Source organism: Giraffa tippelskirchi, chromosome 2, assembly GCF_054371585.1.
Source record: "Giraffa tippelskirchi isolate mGirTip1 chromosome 2, T2T-mGirTip1v1.2.pri, whole genome shotgun sequence".
In the NCBI taxonomy this organism is placed as follows: domain Eukaryota; kingdom Metazoa; phylum Chordata; class Mammalia; order Artiodactyla; family Giraffidae; genus Giraffa; species Giraffa tippelskirchi.
The window spans coordinates 140444965-140464927 of record NC_137276.1 but is presented as its reverse complement, the minus strand read 5'-3'; the positions used below and the strand labels follow the sequence as shown (position 1 = coordinate 140464927).

Sequence of the window (19963 nt, the reverse complement as noted above, 5' to 3'; positions counted from 1 at the left end):
GCCTCGGGGTCTTTTCCAATGAGTCAGCTCTCTACATTAGGGGGCCAAAGTACTGGAGCTTCAACTTCAGCATCCTTCCAATGAATACTCAGGGTTGATTTCCTTTAGGGTTGACTGGTTCAACTATTTAGAAACTATGTAGAAACTAATGCTATTAATTTCTATCAATTATTTAGAAATTAATATTTATGTTAGAAACAAGTGTTTTCTTAAAGGGATATTGAATGTGCCCCATTTTAAATTATTAGATGACTATTGCTGGATAAGGACAACTTACTTTGGTTCCCTGTAACTGGTTCTTCTTCATTTTGTGACAAGTAGAGGCACACGATTGAAACACTGTCTAGAGGTGTCCTGCCAGAAATCTATAGCTGACTTCTCATAGGAATAAATTTTTGGATTTCTCATTATTGATTGGATTACACCTTCCTCCCAAATATAAAATAAAATGTATTCCGAAACATAATGTGAGTTCAGTTTTGCTTTGTTTTAACTTTAGGCATTTGAAGGTGTACAAGCTAATTTAAATCACTGGTTGTTGATTGATTAATAATGTTATCAAATCACTTTTGAGTCATTCCACATCCAACATGCTTTTTATGCATTCCTTTATTTAATTCTCTCATCAGTTCTCACATGAAATGGATGCAAATGATTTCCATTCTGTAGATGAGGCAGCTGAGGCCAAGAGTGATTATGGTAACTTGCCTACATCATACAGCTATTGATGAGTGTAACTGGGGCTCAGATCATGTCTTTAAGACTTCAACTTGTGCTCTTTACCTTGTACCATTGTAGCTCGACTGCAAAACTTTGCTCATTCCAGGGGAAGAGGAAATGTTCTCATTTCTCCCAGAAATCTAGGAGAGATACTTTACCTTAATTTTTTTTTAATCAGATAAATATTTTCTTTTTTTTTTTTAAGTAATTGCTTGATAGATAAAAATTTCTTAGGTTTAAAGAAAAATCTACATCCTATAATTACCATATCCTATAATTTGCGTACCAAGCTGAAAGAACACGTTGGGTATATTTCAAAATCACTGTCTTAAAGAAATTTAAGCTGCAGTTACAATAAAACAGAAAAATACAAAGTTTAAGTATGCCCATGGCTGGTTTCACATTTTATCTTGTGGGATAACTTCCAAATTGTGTAAAATTCATGGAGAAGAGGTTGCATTAAGGCAGAGATGACAGAATGTGGCAGGAGAAGTTTGGATTTAGATCATTTAGTTGCTCTTATTTGATTCCAAAAATTAGATAAATGGTATCTCAGCAGATAGAGTAAAGGTTAATATTGGGCAGAGGCCAGCAATCATTTTTAGTTTGAGCACGTGCCTTGGCAGAGAGAGGAAAGAAAGGAAAGATTCTTTTTTTAAAATGAGAATGAAAATGACTGGGCTGCAGTGTAGTTTCATAAGAGATTTTGCAGAGTCTTATTTGGGACTTCTTCTTTAACTGAGGGAAGTGCCTGCTGAAGGTTATCAAGCCTAGACTGAAGTCTAAGTTACACATGCTGGACTAACCCTGAACATTCTTACATTTAAAAGTTTGCCATTTTAGGGGCTTCCCTGGTGGCTCAATGGTTAAAAAAAAAACAACTGTCTGCCAATGCAGGGGACACAGGTTCGATCCCTGGTCTGGTAAAACCCCACGTATCATGGAGCAACTAAGTCCATGCACCACAACTACTGAAGCCCACGTGCCTAGATCCTGTGCTCCACAACAGAAGCCACTGCAATGAGAAAGCCCACACAGAGCAACTACAGAGTAACCCCTGCTCTCTGCAGTTAGAGAAAGCCCACCCACAAGCAGCAACGAAGAGCCAGCACAGCCATAAATAATAAATGAAAATAAATTCTTTTTTAAAAGCTGGCCATTTTCAAAAAATAATCAATGGAAAAAAGTATGTGTGTGCGCACACACAGTAGGCAATGTCCTATCTATAAAAGTCTCACATATAATATGCAAAGTCATGCTAAATAGAACCAGCATTTCTAGTGGACTAGCAATAATTTTCACCAACTCCTTCATTTACAGATGAAAGAACTTGAAGTCCAGAAAGGTTTACTGCATTTGAAAAGATTTGCCAAACACAAAATAAAATGGGCCATGTCCCAAACCACAGAGAAGCTACAGACCAATTCTCCCATAACTGATACCACTGTAGAGTACAGTGCTCCCCATAAAGAAACACAAAGCCCCGACCACAATTATTATTCCAGGCAACATTCACTGCTGCAAAATCTACAACAGTGAGAGGATTTATATCAGCTCTTGATGATTACGGCAGTGAAATATGATTATAAATCTCAAATTCTCAAAAAATGAAGTGTCTCGTCACAAGAGAAGCACAATGAGCTCCTCTGAGGCCCTCTTATAGATCCTGAGACCCTACTCTGAGCAGAAGACCCCTCTTCTGACTGTGCCATGCTGAGGGGGAGGGGAAGGAGCAGGGGATTCTGCCTGAGAGGAGAGCAAGGAGGGATGTCTGAGGAAAGCCACTGCTTGGATTAGGACTCTGCTTTTAAAGGGACAGGCAGCATTTCAGCAATCACAAGAATTAAAACTACTAAAGATCCCACATTCTCACCACCTCGACAATTTGCTTTTTATTTTCCTATTTTCTTTTTGGTCCGTATTCATATATAGACATATTTTCTGAATTGTAATTTATTTCCTTTTCCTATAACTGACTTGGAGTTCTGTCTCAAGTTTTACTTCCACACAATAGAAGGAAAATTAGTTTAGTTACTTCCTGATAAATGTGACCAAATTCAATGATTTGTGGTTATCTCTGCTCCATATTCAGTCTGTTAGGATGCTCCCTGGTCTTTCCTCCTCTCCCACATCCATGGTATAGACTCGGGGCCCTGGGACTTTGGGAAAGGGCTCCTAGCGCTCAGTATTGATCTGGCTCAAGCCTGTTCTGGCATCTGCTTACTGTAGCCTGGGGGGCCTCAGCTTTCTCCTTTCAAACCTGCCTTTCTGTCCTTTCTCTTCTATTGCTTCCACATCCTGTAGGCTGATAATCATTTCTGAGTGTTCCCTGGAAGCAAGGCTCAGATCCTCGTGGCTCCATATCCATGTTTGAGAGCGAATAGGGCCTGTCCTGTTCTCCAGGGAATTCTACTTGAGGAAAAAGGACAGGGTCCCTGCCCTGAGTCTCACTCATTTCTTTATTTTATTTTACTTTTATTTTTTTGGAGTATAGTTGCTTTACAATGCTGTGTTAGTTTCTACTGTACGACAAGGTGAATCAGCTATACATATACATAGATCCCCCCTTTTATGGATTTCCTTCCCGTTTAGGTCTCCACAGAGCATTGAGTAGAGTTCCCCGTGCTATACAGTAAGTTCTAACTATCTATTTTCTACATTGGACCAGCACTAGTGGTAAAGAACCCTCCTGTCGATGCAAGAAATATAAGAGACGTGGGTTCAATCCCTGGGTCAGGGAGATCCCCCTGACCACTCCAGTATTCTTGCCTGGAGAATCCCATGAACAGAGGAGTCTGGAGGGCTACAGTCCGTGGGGATTACAAAGAATCAGACATGACTGAAGTGACTTAGCATGCATGCATAGTATCAATACTGTATATATGTCAATCTCAATCTCCCAATTCATCCTATTGCCATCCTTTACCCCTTGGTGTCCATACCTTTGTTCTCTAGGTCTGTGTCTCTATTTCTGCTTTGTAAAAATGATCGCACCATTTTTTTCAGATTCCACATATATGCATTAATATACAGTATTTGTTTTTCCCTTTCTGGCTTACTTCACTCTATATGACAGTCTCTAGGTCCATCCACCATCCATGTCTCTACAAAGGACCCAATTTCATTCCTTTTAATGGCTGAGTAATATTCTATTGTATATATGTACCACATTTTCTTTATCACTCTTATTTCTTTAAAACTCCGGCCTCAGCTCAAAGGATCTCTACCGAGTTCCTTAAATCTAAGAAGCTGATATCTTTGTGCCCTGACTGCTCAGTGAGAGCGTCATCCTAGAGCAAGGCCTCCTTCATATCTCCAGTTGCTGAGGGGGAGGTAAACACATTAAAGGAGAAAAATGCATGAGACAAATGCTCAGGGCTGGGGCAATGGGATGACCCAGAGGGATGGGTTGGGGAGGGAGGTGGGAGGGGGGTTCAGGATGGGGAACACATGTAAACCCATGGCTGATTCATGTCAATGTATGGCAAAAACCACTACAATATTGTAAAGTAATTAGCCCCCAACTAAAATGAATGAATTTATTTTTAAAAAAAAGTTAATAGTATCTGTCTGCCACATCTGTGATTGCCTTGAGATCGCAGCTTTGCATTAGGGCCATTTTCACACACTACCAGAAGTACTTTGCTAGGAAGCCATCACAGTGGTCGTTTTGTGGCTGTAAGAAGTTATATCCATGAGCGGATATAACATAACTTAGTTAACCATCTCCCCATTATTGGACGTTTATTTCCAATTTCTAGCTATTATACATAACACTGCTGTGAGACTTAGTGAGTTTTGAAAGAAAAATTTATTTTAACAAAAAGCCTGAGAATGGAATTTTATAAAATTGTTCTGAACTAAAGTGGATAAAGTGATCACCTGCATGATGACCTGGTGCCCACTAGCTCTTCTTTTGCTTTTAAAATCATAAATAATTCTGCACGGTAGGGGCTCAGGTTCTTGCCCTACATCAACTGCTGTCATTTCACCACCTCAACATTGTGAGGATGTTTCAGAAGAGGTTAGAATTCTTAGCAGCCGGGAACCATTGTTTTCTAGGGACTGGATCAAGAAGGGAGACTGGACATGCTAGTGCATAAAATTTTCTCTTCATTGACTTAAACTTAGCAACAATTTTATGGTTTAAAATTCCAGATCCCTTTGTTTTTTATGGCAGTGAAAATCTAAGTCATTTCTGCTAATATCCTGAACACAATTTAAAAATTTCATCATTAAGGAAATTCAAAAACTGCTACATTGAAAAAAGGAAAAAAGCAAAGACATTGATATAGAACTAACAGAGTCCCAAGAACAAGAAAATGTGAATAGTCTGATTTCTACAAACTGACTCTTCAAGAATGTTTTGTTTAAAGATAGAAGATTTTTATAGGACATTTCCAAATGTCTACATTTTGAAGTCATCTTTGCTTTTAAAAAAATACAAGGATGCAAGGGAACTATCTTTTACAAACAGAATAACAAATACTTGGTATTCAAGACCAAAAATATTACTTCTGAGATTTTTCTAACCAATGTGAGAAACAACTTATGTGCATTAGCACACATAGCAAAATAGGTATTTTGGAATTCTGGAGTAGCAAAAAATTTGAAATGATTCAATGCCCACCAAAAGAGAACTGGTTTAAATATTATGGCATGGATTTGGAATACTGTCATTTTGTTTTTAAAAATGGGCATCTCTCTAAGTGCAGATATCAAAGAATTTCCAGGATACACTGATAAATTATTTTTTTTAATTCAGAAAAGTGTTTACAGTATTCTAACATTTGTGTAGAAGGAAAGAATATGTATATATGTTTATAAGTTCATAGACTATTTCTGAAAGAACATGAAAGGTAATGTGAATTGCCCTTAGGGAGGGGAAATGAGGGCTAGAGACAAAGGAGTGAAAAAGGAGTTTTTTCATTGTATAATCTTCCACTTCTGAAGACTTGTTCTGTGAGCATATGTTATCCATTCAAAAATGTAATTTATTTGGTGATTCCTCAAAAAGCTAAACATAGAATAACTATCTGACTCAGTAACACCATTCCTAGGTATATAAAATAAATGAAAACAGGGACTCAAATATTATATGCCCACATTCCCTGCTGAGCACTGAAGAACTGATGCTTTCAAATTGCAATGCTGGAGAAGACTCTCAAGAGTTCCTTGGACAGCAAGTTCCTTGGACAACAAACTAGTCAATCCTAAAGAAAATCAATCCTGAATGTTCCCTGGAAGGACTGATGCTAAAGCTGAAGCTTCAATACTTTGGCCACTTGATGTGAAAAGCTGACTCATTGATAAAGACCCAGATGCTGGGAAAGATTGAGGGCAGGAGAAGCAAGTGACAGAGGATGAGGTGGTTGTATGGCAACATCGACACAATGGACAGGAGTTTGAGCAAACTCTGGGAGATAGTGAAGGAAAGGGAAGCCTGACATGCTGCAGTTCACAAGGTTGCAAAGAGTCAGACACAACTTAGTGACTGAACAACAACAATAACAAATCCACTGCAACATTATTCATGATAACCAAAAGCTGGAAATATCACAAGCGCCCACCTACAGATGACAAGATAAACCAAATGTGGTCTCTACATGTAACAGTGAACCGTGAACTTCCAGATGTTCAAGCTGGTTTTAGAAAAGGCAGAGGAACCAGAGATCAAATTGCCAATATCCGCTGGATCATCGAAAAAGCAAGAGAGTACCAGAAAAACATCTATTTCTGCTTTATTGACTATGCCAAAGCCTTTGACTGGGTGGATCACAATAAACTGTGGAAAATTCTGAAAGAGATGGGAATAGCAGACCATCTGACCTGTCTCTTGAGAAACCTGTATGCAGGTCAGGAAGCAACGGTTAGAACTGGACATGGAACAACAGACTGGTTCCAAATAGGAAAAGGAGTCCGTCAAGGCTGTATATTGTCATCCTGCTTATTTAACTTATATGCAGAGTACATCATGAGAAACGCTGTGCTGGAAGAAACACAAGCTGGAATCAAGATGGCTGGGAGAAATATCAATAACCTCAGATATGTGGATGACACCACCCTTATGGCAGAAAGTGAAGAAGAACTGAAGAGCCTCTTGATGAAGGTGAAAGAGGAGAGTGAAAAAGTTGGCTTAAAGCTCAACGTTCGGAAAACTAAGATCATGGCATCTGGTCCCATCACTTCATGGGAAATAGATGGGGAAACAGTGGAAACAGTGTCAGACATTATTTTTTTGGGCTCCAAAATCACTGCTGATGGTGATTGCAGCCATGAAATTAAAAGACACTTACTCCTTGGAAGGAAGGTTATGGCCAACCTAGATAGCATATTTAAAAGCAGAGACATTACTTTGCCAACAAAAGTCCATCTAGTCAAGGCTATGGTTTTTCCAGTGGTCATGTATGGATGTGAGAGTTGGACGGTGAAGAAAGCTGAGCGCCACAGAATTGATGCTTTTGAACTGTGGTGTTGGAGAAGGCTCTTGAGAGTCCCTTGGACTGCAAGGAGATCCAATCAATCCATCCTAAAAGAGATTAATCCTGGGTGTTCATTGGAATGTCTGATGTTGAAGCTGAAACTCCAATACTTTGGGCACCTCATGCGAAGGGTTGACTCATTGGAAAAGACCCTAATGCTGGGTAGGATTGGGGGTGGGAGGAGAAGGGGACGACAGAGGATGAGATGGTTGGATGACATCACCAACTCAATGGACATGGGTTTGGGTAGACTCTGGGAGTTGGTGATGGACAGAGAGGCCTGGCGTGCTGCAATTCATGGGGTTGCAAAGAGTCGGACACGACTGAGCGACTGAACTGAACTGAACATGTAACAGAATATTATTCAGCCATAAGAAGAAAGGAAATTCTGACTCATGCTACATCATGGATGAATCTTGAAAGATATTATGCTAAGTGAAATAAAATCAGCCACAAAAGGTCAAATACTGTTTGATTCCACTTAGCTGAAATATCTAGACCAGGCAAATTTCTAGAGACAGAAAGTAGATTAGATGTTGCCAGAGGTTGCAGGGAGGGGAAATGGGAAGTTATTGCAAAATTACCAGAGTTTCACTTTGGGCTCATGAAAAACTTTTGCAAGTAGAGATCATGATGGTTGCACAAGATGTGAAAGGAACTGATGACACTGAATGGTACACTTCATATTGGTTAAAATGGTAAATTTTATGTTACATTTATTTTACCACTGGCTTTCCTGGGCTCAGACAGTAAAGAATCTGCCTGCAGTATAGGAGACGTGGGTTCGATCCCTGGGTTGGGAAGATACCATGGAGAAGGAAATAACAACCCACTCCAGTATTCTTGCCTGGAAAATTCCATGGACAGAGGAGTCTGGTGGGCTAGAGTCCATGGGGTCCCAAAGAGTCAGAGACGACTAACTGACTAACACTTACGTTTTGCCACAATAAAAAAATTCAACTAAGATGTAATCTAATTTAAAAAAAAATATCCTGTTGAACCTCTTGTCTATCAGAGGTATTCCAGAAGCAAACATTCATCCAACCAGACCCCATCTTCTCAAAGCAAATAGTACCAGCTGCATGCTTTGTGCAAAGGTCCTCTGTTGGGCACTGCTCAAAATAGAAAGCTAAGTGGACATACATCCTGTGTTTCAAAAGGGCTTATCACATATCCTAGCCAGCAGACGTATCTGTCACTGTTGTGTAAAGCAAAGAAGGTGCTGAGTAGGCATGCCAGCCACATGCAGTAGGAATGTGGGGGCAGAAGCAAGTCAGTTCTGACTGGCGTATCCAAGATGGCCTGGCACCAAGAGCCGGTCATCAGTCCTGCAAGAGGAAGGGGCATCCTGCGAGGAGAACATCCAAGCTCGGGGGCAGACAAGTTAGGTTGGCTAACCTGCTTTAGTGCGGGTATACCTCTGAACAGAGGGCAGTAGTGTCCCGTCACTGGAGGGTGAGCCTGGGAGGATCAGACTAAAGGTGATTCTGTAAAGACAGTTGAGACCATGTGCATGCATGCTCAGTCACTTCAGTCGCGTCTGACTCTTTGCGACCCTGTGGACCATAGCCCCCCAGGTTTCTCTGCCCATGAAATTTCCCAGGCAAGAATACTGGAGTGGGTTGCCCTTTCCTTCTCCAAAGATGTCTGTAACTGGCTGTGATCAATTAATGATAAACACCATTGCACTCAGACCAGCTTGTTGAGGCCAGATGATGTCAATTTTCAAGTGTAAAATTCATTTGGACTTTTAAATACCAGCTATGGGACAGTAGCTCAGGTATTCTTTCTGTTCTTCCCATTTTCTAGCTTAATATTTAGGAATGTGAGCTTCTTACCCTTATCTGACAGAGAACTTTTAATAGCTTATATTTAAAAAAAAAAATTTTCCAACTCAAACTGTGTTTGCCACCTAGTGATTAATTCATGCCATTACAATACTCTAGTTCAGATTTCCTCATTTCTAGGCTCTGCAGTTAAGCTCAAAGGCCTCCAGACTCTGTCCTGTTGGCTGTGGCTTCTGCCTCGAGCCACACTTTCCCTAAGTCTTCATATGGTAAGCTGACATCAGAGACCTCAGTAGTGAAGTCTGATCCCTCTAAGAGTAGTAATAATATTCACCCAAAAGAAATGTGTAGCAGTTTTTTTTTTTTTTTAAAGAAAAATGTAGCAGTTTAAAAGAAAATGCACTTTAGGAATTATGTATTATGAAAAGTTTAGGGAGATTCCGGTTTAAAAATTAAGCTGCAGCAACATCTTTGTGTGAATGTAGACTTCTCAGATAAATGGGTGAGATTCTGACCATAGTGGATACCATGGCCACTTCCAGACTTGCCCTTCTTCCTGTGTGTCTTCCAGAGATAAGGACATTAACAGTCTCGCCTCCAAAGAGGCAGTATCTATTTGAACATAGTTCTCCAAATTTCCGACTTTCTGAACGCAGATCAAAGTAAGGAGCCACACTTTCTTCTTCTAAACATTTGTTACATCCTTGAGTTAGCAAAGGCAGCTCAAAGGCTTTTCTTTCAAAGGCTGTTGTTAATCAGTTGGGAGAGTGAGCCAAGAAATATTTTGTATATGCAGGAGATTTAAAACTCAACATCAGCTACTTAAAATTCTTGATGGGCCCAGGGTAACATTTTGCATTTGAAGCAGAGTTTTCAGGGATGAATCGGAACTTCTGAATGATGATTTCTGCACTGGAAAATATCTTGGGTCCAATATCTTGTTTTTCCCCTGAGATTTAGGCTGTGGGAACTCATTTACTCAGTGATTGCTAACTGAATGCCTACTGTCTGCAGGAAATGGTTAGGATAATATCTTTTCAAAACTTTACTGTAACCTCTCCAACTTCCATGGAATCCACGCAAGGCCTTCTTACAAGGAATTTTGTCCTAGGAAGGATTGTGCTGTGGAGAGATAGTGGATACAGTTCCCACTTGAGTGCCAAGTGCAGCTTATTTTTCAGGTTGTTACGAATGGTTAGCCTGATACCCGCTTCTGGCTTCCAGTCTAGCAACATGTCCTTCTCCGCCAAAGCCTGGAAAGTGATAGAGGGTATTGAGGGAAGCCATTCGCTCAGTCTCCAAAACCATGTGAACTGCTTGGCTGTCATTTTTTAACTGTTACTGTGTCTTTTTTTTTTTTTCTTGTGATGAAACTCTCTATGTCTGGCTTTTGCAGGGAAAGCCAGAGATACCGGGTGTATGTTGTGACACCACTTCTGCCAGGTTTTGAAGGAGACATTTCAACCGGTGGAGGAAATGCTCTACAGGCAATAATGCACTTCAACTACAGGTGCCAAAGTTCTGAAATCCTCTGTTTTCAACTTTCAGTCAGTCATGCATGTAAACTGGCCAGAGGCATGGAAATGTTTCTCCACATCTACTCAGTGGAGCGTTGAACAGCTGGACACATTTCTTTCTTTTGCATTTGAATCTTGGCCTGTTCACTAGTTGATAAAACTCAAATAGAGCCTAAAATCTTAAATGGTAGGCCTAGGACACTTGGTGAGTATAAAAGAACTAAAATATTAGTCTCTTTCTTATACTAATTGCCTATCACATATATATATATATATATATAGAGAGAGAGAGAGAGTGTGCTTATCTCCATTTATAAGATATATATATATACACAATATATATACAAATATAAAAGTACTAATATTTTAGTTGTTTATTGTTTTAGTCTCTGAGTTGTGTTTGACTCTTTTGCAACCCCATGAACTGTAGCCCACCAGGCTCCTCTGTCCATGGGATTTCCCAGGCAAGAATACTGGAGTGGGTTGCCATTTCCTGCTCCAGGTGATCTTCCTGACCTAGGGATCAAACCCACATGTCCTGCATTGGCAAGTGGATTCTTTACCACTGAGCCACCAGGGATTTAGTACATATTAATATATATTATAAATGGAGATAAGAACTTTATATAGATATAAAGTTCTTTATACATAATTAATTTTAAAGATAATTTTAAAATTATCTTCAAGCCATAAATAGTTATTGAACTTTCCATATTCTTTGCAGTAAGTAGATAAAAGAAAAAAATTAAATGCTTACAGTGACATGACTTGCGCATGATGGTTTATGAGTATTTTAGGCAGCAATCCTTCAACAAGGTTGGTAATAATAGTCTCTGCCAGTAAGTGAAGCATGAAGGTTCTTTCCTGTCTCCTGGAATTTTAATTCTGTTTTCCCTACCATCTCATTGTTAGAACTTTAGGGAGAATTCTAAGTCCTGTTCTCAATATTCTGAAAAGCAGAGTGTCCATATTCACTCAAAAAGGCCCACGAGGCTTCAGATTTGGCCAGGAGATGATGATAAAAGGGCTGAGAGGTCCTAGCTGGTGGGCGGTGTAGAGAGGTGGTGCAGAAAGTGATGCAAACCACTCCCTGCCCGGCATTCTTTGTGGGTCACTTAGCTGAGAAGAATGACCTAGTAAAAAGTAAATGCAACAGTCCTGGCATAAATCCAGCTCCCGGTTACAAACCCTGTGACCTGAGACACAAAAGTGCCCTACTCAGGATCATATGTCAGAGCAAGCAAGGACTAGCACTTGGATATTTTCTTTTAATATCCCGTTTTTCAGAACCACTTGTAGCTTCCCACCTTTCTCATCAAATTCTTTTGTGGGGAAGGGACAAATAAGGTCTTGTCCCAAACCCCCAGCGTGTGAAGCAGATAAGGATTCAGGGCCTTGGTCAGACTGGAGGTGGGTGGCCTGTGTCCTCCTCCCTAGAGGTCCCCCCTGCAGGATCTAAGGCCTTCCAGTGGTTTGAGGGTACCACTGTGGTGGAAATCTTTTTTTTAATCCTCTTATTTCTTTCTGACTTTTCAAGCATGTACCTTTCTGTCTGCCAGGGTTTCAAGTAAAGATGTTTTGTTTCTTCTGGGGTAATTTTGCCCGGTGAAGGTATGAGAAAACTTTCCCTGTGCTGTGGTCTATACACTTGAAGATTTGCCCACTTCTCATATTATCTGATTTATAACATGACAAACAAAGCTTTTGAAGTATTTAAGGCACTGACATAATGTTTAATTGGTTTTATCCACTTCATTTGCCATGCTAATATTATTTTTGGAATATTGTCAATTGTAATTACTTTCTATGACTGTTTTCTTGGGTTTGAACCAGCTGAATGAAATAACATGTTTGGCTTTTGTTCAGCAACCGAAGCTATAACATTTTATTATACAAAAACATCTCTATTTGCTGGCATCATCTTTAATAATATCAGCATTTCCTAGGCATAAGTGTATTTTTAATTATTTTCATCGAGCAAGCAGATGGAGCATAGAATTTTTTGTTTTGTCAGTCTAATTCATTGTCTATTATCAGAGTCTTGAGAAACAAAACCATTAGTAGAGTCAGCTATTTGAGACTATACTTTTCACTTTTAAGGGGTTTTCTATCTTTACGGAGAGAGCCCAGGTACAGTAGTTTCTTTAATTCCAAAAGAATTAATGCCTCCTTTTCTAAGAGGCAAAACTCATTCATAATCCATCTTTTTAAAATAACATCTCTTTCTGGGCTTCCCTGGTGGCTCAGATGGTAAAAAATCTGCCTGCCAATGCAGGAGACTCAGGTTCGATCCCTGGGTCAGGAAGACACCCTGGAGAAGGGAATGTCTACCCACTCCAGTATTCTTGCCTGGAAAATTCCAGAGGAGCCTGGTGGGCTACAGTCCATGGTGTCACAAAGAGTCAAACATAACTAAGTGACTAACACTTTCACTTTCTGAAATCTAATATCAATTTTGTAACTTTTCCATTTATCCACCTCAAAACAACTTGTCCCATCAGTAACAGAAGTGACATTCATATTTTTTTTTTTTGACTTTTAAAAAGCCTATGTAACATCTTCTCATAAAAACACTTGCTCTGTTTTTACTTGGTTAGGTTATTGCAATTGGGATTGATTCCTTTGAAATCTCTTTAATTGTTTCTTTCCTTTATGTGTTTTCAGAACCATGTGCAGAGGAGAAAATTCCATCCTTGGACAATTAAAAGCAGAGAGTGAGTAACTGCTTTTCTTTTCCTGCATGGTTGTTTCTTGGGACATATTAGTAATTATTAGTGTTTTTACAGTGTGGTTATAGAACTCTTCACAAAAGATAGCCCACAAAATGCTTAGCAGATATAAATTTCTTGTTTTTACTAAATTGTCTAAACAGTTGTTCAAATGAAGCCATCACAACATGAGATGCATAGGTAATAAAAATGAGAGTATTTTTATAAATTTTTAAAAACTTTTTACACTTTTTATTTTTTTGGCCATACCCTGCAGCCTTTGGGTTCTTAGCTCCCTGACCAGAGGTAGAATGCAAACCCCTTGCAGTGGAAAGCTGAGTCTTAACCACTGGATGGCCAAGGAAGTCCCTATTTTTACAGTTTTTATAATTTATTTTTATTTACTTATAGTAATTGTTTTTGTAAGAAGTGGGATTTATAAGGAACCTCAAAAGACCCCACATGTATACCTATGGCTGATTCACACTGATGCATAGAAAAAACCAAGACAATACTGTAATTATACTGCAATTAAAAATTAAATTTAAAAAAATGACTTCATATGTATCTTCGACTGTGATCCCTCACCACAGTCCTAGAAAGTAAACAGGAAGGGGTCGTCCCTGCTTTAAGGATGAGGACTCGGTCAGCAAGTAGGTATGTGGCCTCCTGCATGCGTGCGTGCTAAGTCGCTTCTTTGCGACCCTGTGGACTGTAGCCGACCAGGCTCCTCTGTTCATGGGATTCTCCAGACAAGAATTCTGGAATGGGTACCTATTTCCTTCTCCAAGGAGACTTCCTGACCCAGGGATTGAACCCAGGTCTCCTGTATTGCAGGCAGATTCTTTACATCTGAGCCACGAGGGAAGCCCCATGGCATAGTAGGGACACCTCCAAATTCACTCCTAAATAAAAGCAACAAAAATGCTCGCAAAAATTGTCAAAAATCAACTTCTGCAGAACTTTGGAAATTAACCAAGGGCATGTAACAATTTGTTTATTCAAGAAGGACAGCAAAATCTTGGTAAAAGCAGCAAGCTTTTTAATTTGCCATGTGCCTGTCCCCTTCTCCTCAGTTCCATGGCAGCCTTGAGAACCAACTCCCCATCACTGTGAAAGGAAACCCGTAGCCTGGCAGCTACTGGGAGGAGCTGAATAGGTTGAAAGCTCCATCTTCCTACAATCCTCAGAGAATAGCCATAATTTGACCTGACAGACAGTTTGAAAGACTTTAAAATAGCTAGTTTAACTGTGTTCAAAGAACTGAAGGAAATAAATCTAAGGAACTAAAGAGAAGTATAAAAGCAATCACTCTCCAAACAGAGACCATAAAAACTAAAATTTTTTTACAAAAAAATAATCAAATATAAATTGGAATAAAATATACATTAGAGAATTCAGTAGCATATTGGAGTAGGCAGATAAATCAACAAACTTAAAGATAGGTCAATTGAGATTACCCAGTCTGAGGAGCAGAAAAAAAGAATGCAGAAAAATGAATGTGGCGTTTAGAATAGCCCAGACAACCTCTGTTGTTCAGTCAGAGTCATGCTGACTGTTTGTGACCCCATGAATTGTGGCACACCAGGCTTCCCTGTCTTTCACCATCTCCCGGAGCTTGCTCAAACTCATGTCCATTGAGTCAGTAATGCCATCTAACCATGTCATCCTCTGTCACCCCCTTCTCCTCCTGCCCCAATCTTTCCCAGCATCAGAGTCTTATCCAATGAATCAGCTTTTCTTGAAAAAGAGCAAATTGGAGGACTCACACTCTCAATTTTAGAACTTACTATAAACCTACAGTAATAAAACCAGTGTGGTGCTGATATAAGGATAGACATATAGGTCATAGGAATAGAATTCGAATATAGAAATAAACTCCTATGGCTATGGTCATTTGAATTTCAACAAGGGTTTCAGGACAATTCCATGTCCTGAAATGGTGTTTGAACAACTGGATATTCACATACAAAGGGATGAAGTTGGTCCTTACACCATATACAAAAAAATAAGTCAAAATGAATCAGGACCTAAAATGTAAAAACTCTTAGAAAAAAACATAGGCAAAAATCATTCTGACATTGTATTAACATAGGTTTCTTGGCTTTACAACAAAAATATAAAAATAGATTAAGTTGGATTTCATCAGACATAAAAGCTTTTATATTCCAATGGACACTATCAAGGAACTGGGAAAAAAAGACAGAAAAAATGTTTGCAAATCATATATCTGATAAGGGATTCATATCCTGAATACACAAAAGAACATTTATTTACAAGTCAACAATAAAGAGATAATCCAATTAAAAAATGGGCCAAGAATCTAAATAGACATTTCTCCAAAGAAGATATACAAATGGCCAATAAACATATGAAAAGATACTCAACATCATTAGTCATTAGAGAAATTCAAGTAAAAATCATAAGATACAACTTCATATCCACTAAGATGGCTATGATTTAAGGCATAAAAAAGATAATGATGAGAATATGAAGATTTTAGAATCCTCATACATTGCTGTTGGGAATTCAAAATGGCATGGACTCTTTGGAAAGCAGTTTGGTAGTTCCCCAAAAGTTAAACATAGAGCTAACATGTGCTCAGTTGCTCAGTCGTGGCCCACTCTTTGCAACCCCATAGACTGTAGGCCGCCAGGCTCCTGGAATTTTCCAGGCAAGAATACTGGAGTGGATTGCCATTTCCTCCTTCAAGAGTTACCATATAACTTAGCAATTCTGCTCCATAGACTATACCCAAGAGAATTAAAAACATGTTCACACAGAAACAAAGGAAGGAAAATAAAACAACCAAAAGAAAACTACTACTCCTTTGTTGGAGCAGATTCCCAATGCCAGAAATGCCAGAAAATCCTGAGTCTTGTGGCCAAATATAGGCAAATATAATGGGTATGGCTTTTATTTTCAGAGTAATTAAAATGCCTTAAAATTGGATAGTGGTGATGATGGTACAGCTTTGTGAATATACCTTTTTTAAAAAAGACACTGAATTGCCTACTTTAAAGAGGCAAATTTTATGACCGGTGGGTTTTTAAATGATCTGGAAGCTGTAAAAGTAATGAATTAAGCCTTTGCTACTGCTAAGTCGCTTCAGTCGTGTCCGACTCTGTGCGACCCCATAGACGGCAGCCCACCAGGCTCCGCCATCCCTGGGATTCTCCAGGCAAGAATACTGGAGTGGGTTGCCATTTCCTTCTCCAGTGCATGAAAGGGAAAAGTGAAAGTGAAGTCGCTCAGTCGTGTCCGACTCATAGCGACCCCATGGACTGTAGCCTACCAGGCTCCTCCGTCCATGGGATTTTCCAGGCAAGAGTACTGGAGTGGGGTGCCATTGCCTTCTCCAGAATTAAGCCTTTAGGACTATATAATTTTAAACTTATCTATTTCTGTTTAGTATTCAGTTATTTTTCACAAATGGTCTTTTCAATCTAAAAATCTTGAGAAAGAACTTTGGACATAAGACATGTGCATCACCAATAATAAATACTCTCAAAAGTTATATCTAATTTTTTCCAGGACATAAATTTACCAGGGGCTTCCCTGGTGGCTCAGTGGTAAAGAATCTGCCTGCAATGCAGAAGATGGAGGAGACGCGGATTCGATCCCTGGGTCAGGGAGGTCCCTTGGAGGAGGGCCTGGTAACCCACTGCAGCATTCTTGCTGTGCAAACCCAATGGACAGAGAGAGGAGCCTGGCGGGCTACAGTTCATAGGGTCACAAAGTCATACACGACTGAAGCAACTGAGCACTCACGCACACAGATTTACCAGAGTATCTTCCTATCTCTAGGTTAATGGCTTAAAATGAAGTTGATAGTGAATGAGTAAGGTTCTAAAAGATCTATTGATAAAAAACAAAATCAGGGGACTTCTCCAGTGGTTAAGACTCTGTGCTTTCACTGCAGGGGTGAGGGTTGATCCCTGATCAGGGAACTAAGATCCCACATGCCATATGGTGTGGCAAAAAAAAAGGCAAAAAAAACAGCATGAAATTTGAGAGGAGATAAAAATGGATACATCTTTTTAAAAAAGAAATAAAATCAGGACAGTCATTCAGTAATGACAGTGGCTAGTAAAAATGCAAAGGTGAGGTTATAGGAGAATAAAAAGTCAGAACAAGACTATTATCTAGTTTCCCAACTGTAAAAATATCCTGAGCTTATTATAAAGCATTTCCTTTGACTCTGGACCCTTTTCCTTCCTTTGCCTATTCAGGGGAAAAATTGGATTTTAGCATAAGAAGTAATTTCAATGTTAAGCCCTCTTACAAAACGAGTTCCAAGTACCCTGGGAACAAGTCAAAATCAGGCATCTCTGTGGGGGAAATGCTCATATTCTAAACATGGAAGAATAGATTAATTACATAATGCCCCTTTTTGAGGTACAGTGTTGTATTGTTGGCTTTGTTTTCGTAGAAGTATAGTGGGTTTTAAGTACATGAACTAGGTAATCTCTAATTGGATAGAGAACTGTAGTTTTCTCCTGTTTCAGTTCTTTAGAAATAACAAAACAGCTGCTACAAATATGTTAGAATTTCTGAAAAGAAAACCAGCTGTGATTAGTGTATAATTTTCTGATATGCTAATCTTCAGGGATTTAGTGTTTAACTTAAAGCATTTCTTTATCATTTTTATAATTGTTGTGAATTATGGCATTTTAGCAGCTAGTTTAGTATAATTTAACACAAGGTCTAGAGGTATTCAATCAGGATTAGAAATGTACATATAAGAAGTGCTTGTTTAAGCAGCAAACGCCTGTAACAACTCCAAGTCCTTTCACAAAATGTCCTGATAAACTTAGAGTCTATTGTACCAGATTTCTCATCTTTCAAGCTATATACGCACCACCGTTCACAATAGATATGTCTTGGGGGCCTATATAAAAGTCCAGATTCTCAAATACCTCCATGACATGTACTTTGGAAGCCCCCAAGATTATTTTCTGCCTATTGCTCCTTATTAATACCTGTCATGCTCCTGGCTTTCTCATGTTTTATTCAGAAGACACTGTTTCAGTATATTCTCGCACCACAAATTAACATCACCAACTTTGTTACTCTGTTGAGTCAGTTTCCTTCACAGAATAACTCAACTGTACTTTGCAGGTTCCCCAGCCACACATTCAACTGACCGCACATTGAAAATATTTGAGGGAAAAAAAGCCTAGAAAGTTCCAAAAGGCAAAACTTGAATTTGCCACAAGCAGGCAACTATTTGCATAGCACTTACATTGTATTAAGTATTGTAAATAATCTAGAGATGATTTAAAGTGTACAAGAGGATGTGTGTACATCACGTGGAAATGGTATACCACTTTATATTAACATAAAGGACTAGAGTAGGGGAGATTTTTTCATCCTTGGGAATCCTGGAACCAGGACCCTGTGGATACTGAGGGATGACTGTACTGGCCGAAGTAATTTCTCCATTTGCTTCTTCTTCTCACAAGGGTGGGTGGTGGATCTGTTCACCTCTTTTGAAAGGACACAATATATCTTTCTAGCTTGGAACCCTTATCTTTGTTTTGGTCCTTGTGACTGGTACTCACCCTGAGCTTTCTTTTTAAAGGCATTTTTCATAAAGAAATAAAGATTTCTGCCACTCCATAGAAATTATTTCATAGCAAGGATGAATGGGGAGTAGGTATGGAGTGTGGCCTGTGAGGCTTTTGATGTGTGCCCATCAGCCTTTTTTTCATTGGCACAAGGGTTTCAGAATCATCTTATACAGTCTCATAACTAGCCCGTCAATCAACCGTTTCTTCAAGGAACTTATATAGGTTCGCTCCCTGGTTGCTCAGCTGGTAAAGAACCCACCTGCCAAAGCAGGAGATGCAACAGACAAGGGTTCAGAAAGATCTCCTGGAGAAGGAAATGGCAATCTGCTGTGGTATTCTTGCCTGCAAATTTCCATGGACAGAGGAGCCTGGCAGGCTACAGTCCATGGGGTTGCAAAGAGTAGGACACAACTGAGTACCCATACAAGCACAGTGGAAAGTGGCATTTAGAAACCAAATTCTGGGTAGGCGGTATGGTCATTGCTACTGGGATATTACTGCTGTAGGCTTTTTGCATACACATTATCTATCTGTCCATCTATCTATCATCTAATCTCCATACTGATACTTATAATTTCAGTCCCATGCCACAGGATTCCTTCTTGTCATCTCTCTATTTTTATAACTTCTTTATCTCAGAATAAGAAACCTACTTCTATTATCTATAATATATATATATGTATTTCCTCAATCTTAGAATACATAGAAATTGCTAGCCCAACTACTATGAAAAATATATCTCACTGCTGCTGCTGCTGCTGCTAAGTCACTTCAGGTGTGTCCGACTCTGCGTGACCCCATAGATGGCAGCCCAGCAGGCTCCCCTGTCGCTGGGATTCTCCAGGCAAGAACACTGGAGTGGGTTGCCATTTCCTTTTCCAATGCATGAAAGGGAAAGTGAAAGTGAAGTCGCTCAGTCGTCTCCGACTCCTAGCGACCCCATGGACTGCAGCCTACCGGGCTCCTCCATCCATGGGATTTTCCAGGCAAGAGGACTGGAGCGGGGTGCCATTGCCTTCTCTGATATATCTCACTAGAATCCAGTATTTGTTTTATAGTTCTTTTTGTGTTTAGCCTAATAGTATACATCATCAAAAGCTAGTGTTCCAAGTATCCTCGGATTATGGTTTTAGTTTGAAAAGCAGGTAGGTTCACTTGCTTTAGTTTGTATTTCAT

General features: G+C 39.5%; 1 protein-coding gene and 1 long non-coding RNA gene across 20 annotated transcripts in view; one reads left to right on the top strand and one right to left on the bottom strand.

Annotated features, from left to right (window-relative positions):
- LOC145538612 (uncharacterized) overlaps positions 1–11378 on the bottom strand; it is a 36746-nt gene extending 25368 nt beyond the window's left edge. For both annotated transcript variants that reach the window (XR_014077088.1, XR_014077087.1), the window contains exon 1: positions 11264–11378. This is a non-coding gene — a long non-coding RNA (uncharacterized LOC145538612). The remainder of the gene's footprint in view (positions 1–11263) is intronic.
- Positions 1–19963, top strand: part of PLD1 (phospholipase D1) — a 214146-nt gene that overhangs the window by 165206 nt on the left and 28977 nt on the right. For 10 of the 18 annotated variants that reach the window (XM_081570924.1, XM_081570921.1, XM_081570920.1 and 7 more), the window contains 2 exons: positions 10386–10499; positions 13171–13220. In XM_081570924.1, coding sequence (XP_081427050.1) covers positions 10386–10499; positions 13171–13220 — 164 coding nt within the window. Of the gene's footprint in view, positions 1–10385; positions 10712–13170; positions 13221–19963 lie in introns of all 18 variants that reach the window. The other 8 variants (XM_081570926.1, XM_081570925.1, XM_081570933.1 and 5 more) reach the window with 2 other exon arrangements.